The sequence below is a fragment of the Antrostomus carolinensis genome, unplaced genomic scaffold (assembly GCF_000700745.2).
Source record: "Antrostomus carolinensis isolate BGI_N321 unplaced genomic scaffold, ASM70074v2 scaffold13093, whole genome shotgun sequence".
Taxonomy (NCBI): domain Eukaryota; kingdom Metazoa; phylum Chordata; class Aves; order Caprimulgiformes; family Caprimulgidae; genus Antrostomus; species Antrostomus carolinensis.
This window is the reverse complement of record NW_010307434.1, coordinates 34,009-36,927: the sequence shown is the minus strand read 5'-3', so window position 1 is coordinate 36,927 and position 2,919 is coordinate 34,009. Positions and strand designations below refer to the sequence as shown.

General features: G+C 49.2%; 1 protein-coding gene across 1 annotated transcript in view; it reads left to right on the top strand.

Moving 5' to 3' along the window:
- The first annotated feature begins 1,143 nt into the window (after positions 1 to 1,143).
- Positions 1,144 to 2,919, top strand: part of CD151 (CD151 molecule (Raph blood group)) — a 16,103-nt gene continuing 14,327 nt past the window's right edge. The window contains 2 exon segments of the mRNA XM_010165432.2: positions 1,144 to 1,227; positions 2,779 to 2,917. Of these exon segments, the coding sequence (XP_010163734.1) occupies positions 1,144 to 1,227; positions 2,779 to 2,917 (223 nt within the window).

The following is a 2,919-nucleotide window of genomic DNA, read 5'->3' as shown; positions in this document are numbered from 1 at the left end:
CAGTGAAGTGACGTGGAGCTGCAGTTGCTGCAGCCTGCTTCTGAGACACCTGCTGAGGAGTGTGGAGATCTGTAACATCGCACTGGGACTGACCCACAACGAGCTCCCATTCATCATCCCTCTGCAGCGGAGTTTTACACTATCAGATCATCTGAAACCAGTGGTTATGTTTCATCTTCTTCGGAGCTAGGACAGCTGCCCTAGGAGACAGCTGGCCAGTGAGAAGGGCCATGAGAAATAAGCAGAGGGAAGAGGAGAATTAATTACTCCAGTATATTGCTGGGGTTGAAAAGGATAGGACATTTGGGTGGATAGCAAGCACGGTCCCAGTTACAGCTGTAAAGATTAAAAATACCCCAAACTTAGAGAGGGATCTATTTAAGGCAGTTGTAACTAATGCCAGAGAGGAAAGAATATTCTTTGGAGACAGATTATTCCATAAATGTCAAAGACAGAGGTTTCTGTCACTGCCTTCAGAAGCAGCAGTTACAGGCTGCAGTCAGGAGCCAGGTACTGGGATTTTCTGGATAACAGGTCTGGGATTTCATATATTTCATAGAACCATAGAATGGTTTGGGTTGGAAGGGACCTGCAAGCTCATCCAGTCCCAGCCCCCCTGCCAGCAGCAGGGACACCTTCCACTAGAAGTTTTTCAGTTCAAGCAGGAAGAAGTCAGCATGAACTATTCTGAAGTTTCCTCACTATAATGTTGATCACAATTTATGGTTTTGGCTAGACCGCTTGCACAACAGTAGGTCTGATCCCTCCACTGCAATTATTGATCTAAAGGAAAATGAGTCTCCAGAAGTGACAGGAAGGTGGGGAGAGAGGAGGAGGAGGATGAAGGCAGTACAGGCAGGCGTACTGGTACCGTCTGCCTCCCTTTCACACTGTGCAAGGGCTCGTGCTTTGTCGGTCACCCAAACGGACACAAGAGCTCTTTGTCTCAGCAAGCACTGTCCAGCGTCCCTGAAGTCACTGGAATGGCTTGCTCACTGGCTTACTTCACCCAGAGATGAGAAGTGTGAGGTCCTGCAGAAAGAGTAGTTCTCCCATCTTTGGGGAGAGGAGTGCAATGACTGACTCAAGCTTTTTTGATTTTTTTGTTTGTTTGTTTTTTCAGGAACTTGCTGAGCCAGAAAGATGCGTGAGTATACGGAAAAGAAGGAAACATGTGGGACCATCTGTCTCAAGTACCTGCTCTTCATCTTCAACTTCTTTTTCTGGGTAAGAAGCTTCAGTCTCTTTTGGAGGCACTGAGATGGCACTGCTGTTTTGGTGTCAGGGGTGCAGAAATCTTGGGCTTGATGAAGGCTTTGGCAAAAAGCAGTGACATGAGTAGGACACAGATTTCATCCTGTGGGATGAAATCCCATCTCTTGGGCTGACCCACCCAGCCTGCAGAAGTTAGGGTTTGACACTGTAGTCTCTGGCTGTTTCTAGATCATGTTACTAAGTAGAGAAGATAACAGGGAGCTTGAAAATACTCTGTGTCTCTGCTTTGTTTTTCTCCTGGTGTGCTTTTTCAGGGAGCCCGGGGACTCCATTGCCATTCCTCCTCTCAAAATGGCAGAGAGAGTCCTGGCAGTGGAGTAGGACAGCTAGAGCAAGAATAACAAACACCTTCTTGCAGCTTGGTCCAGGGTAGAGCTTCCTAGATTCGTGCTGGGGCTCTTTAGCTTGGAGAAGAGGAGACTGAGGGGTGACCTCATTTATGTCTATAAATATGTAAAGGGCGAATGTCAGGAGGATGGAGCCAGGCTCTTCTCAGTGATGCCCAATGGTAGGACAAGGGGCAATGGGTGTGAGCTGGAACACAGGAGGTTCCACTTAAACTTGAGAAGAAACTTCTTTCCAGTGAGGGTGCCAGAGCCCTGGGACAGGCTGCCCAGGGAGGGTGTGGAGTCTCCTTCTCTGGAGACATTCAAACCCACCTGGAAGCCTTCCTGTGTGATCTCATTGAGGTTCCTGCTCTGGCAGGGGGGTTGGACTGGATGATCTTTTGAGGTCCCTTCCAATCCCCAACATTCTGTGATTCTGTGCTTTCCACCAGAAAGTTACTGATGCCAAAGGATTGTTTTTTCCTTTGCTGCCTGGGACACAGCATTGGAGTGTCCAGGTCAGACCTTTAAGGAAAGCTCTGTCTGAGCTTACTAGAAGCTGCATAAAACCCTCCAGAAACACAAGGCTTGCAAGAAGAGAAGGGACTGCTGGGAATCTGGTTGGCTTCTCCATATTCATTTGCTGCAAGGGTTTGAGTTTAACCAGCCAGGGTGTTTAGCTCCTTGACTGCTTTCTCTCCAGATGTGTAGTGTAAGAAGGAGATCCTGGGTGTGGTTGTCATGCATTGGTAGTCTTGCTCCCTGACAAAGAGTGGAAAGCTTGCTGATTAAAGCTGTTTTCTTCCCCTCTGCTGCTAGGCAGCACCTCAGTAGATGTGACATTTTTTCCTATTTGCCCACATAACGGTGTGGCTGCATCTGGGAAGGTTCTGGTCCAAGGATGGATTGCTGTGCACAGGTAGATGCTCCAGACAACTTGCATCTCATGCTGCTGTTGGTGCAAAACTGGCCACCTTGAAACCCGGCCCCTCTCAGTGCACTGGGGCCTGCTCCTGGTCCCAGTGACACCTCTGGGAGTCCTTCCTTTAGTGTAGGTCATCTTTGGCTCAGCTCACAGAGCTGAGGCACATCCTGGTATCCCAGCCCAGTTGCTCTGGGAGGTGAGGAAGTTCACACAGCAGACACCTCTCATTTACTTGCTTCTCTCTCTACCCAGCTGGCTGGTGGGGCCGTGATGGCAGTGGGCACCTGGACCCTGGCTGAGAAGAGTGACTACATCAGCCTGCTCTCCTCCAGCACGTATTCAGCAACTGCTTATATTCTGGTGGTGGCTGGGGTGGTTGTCATGGTTACTGGC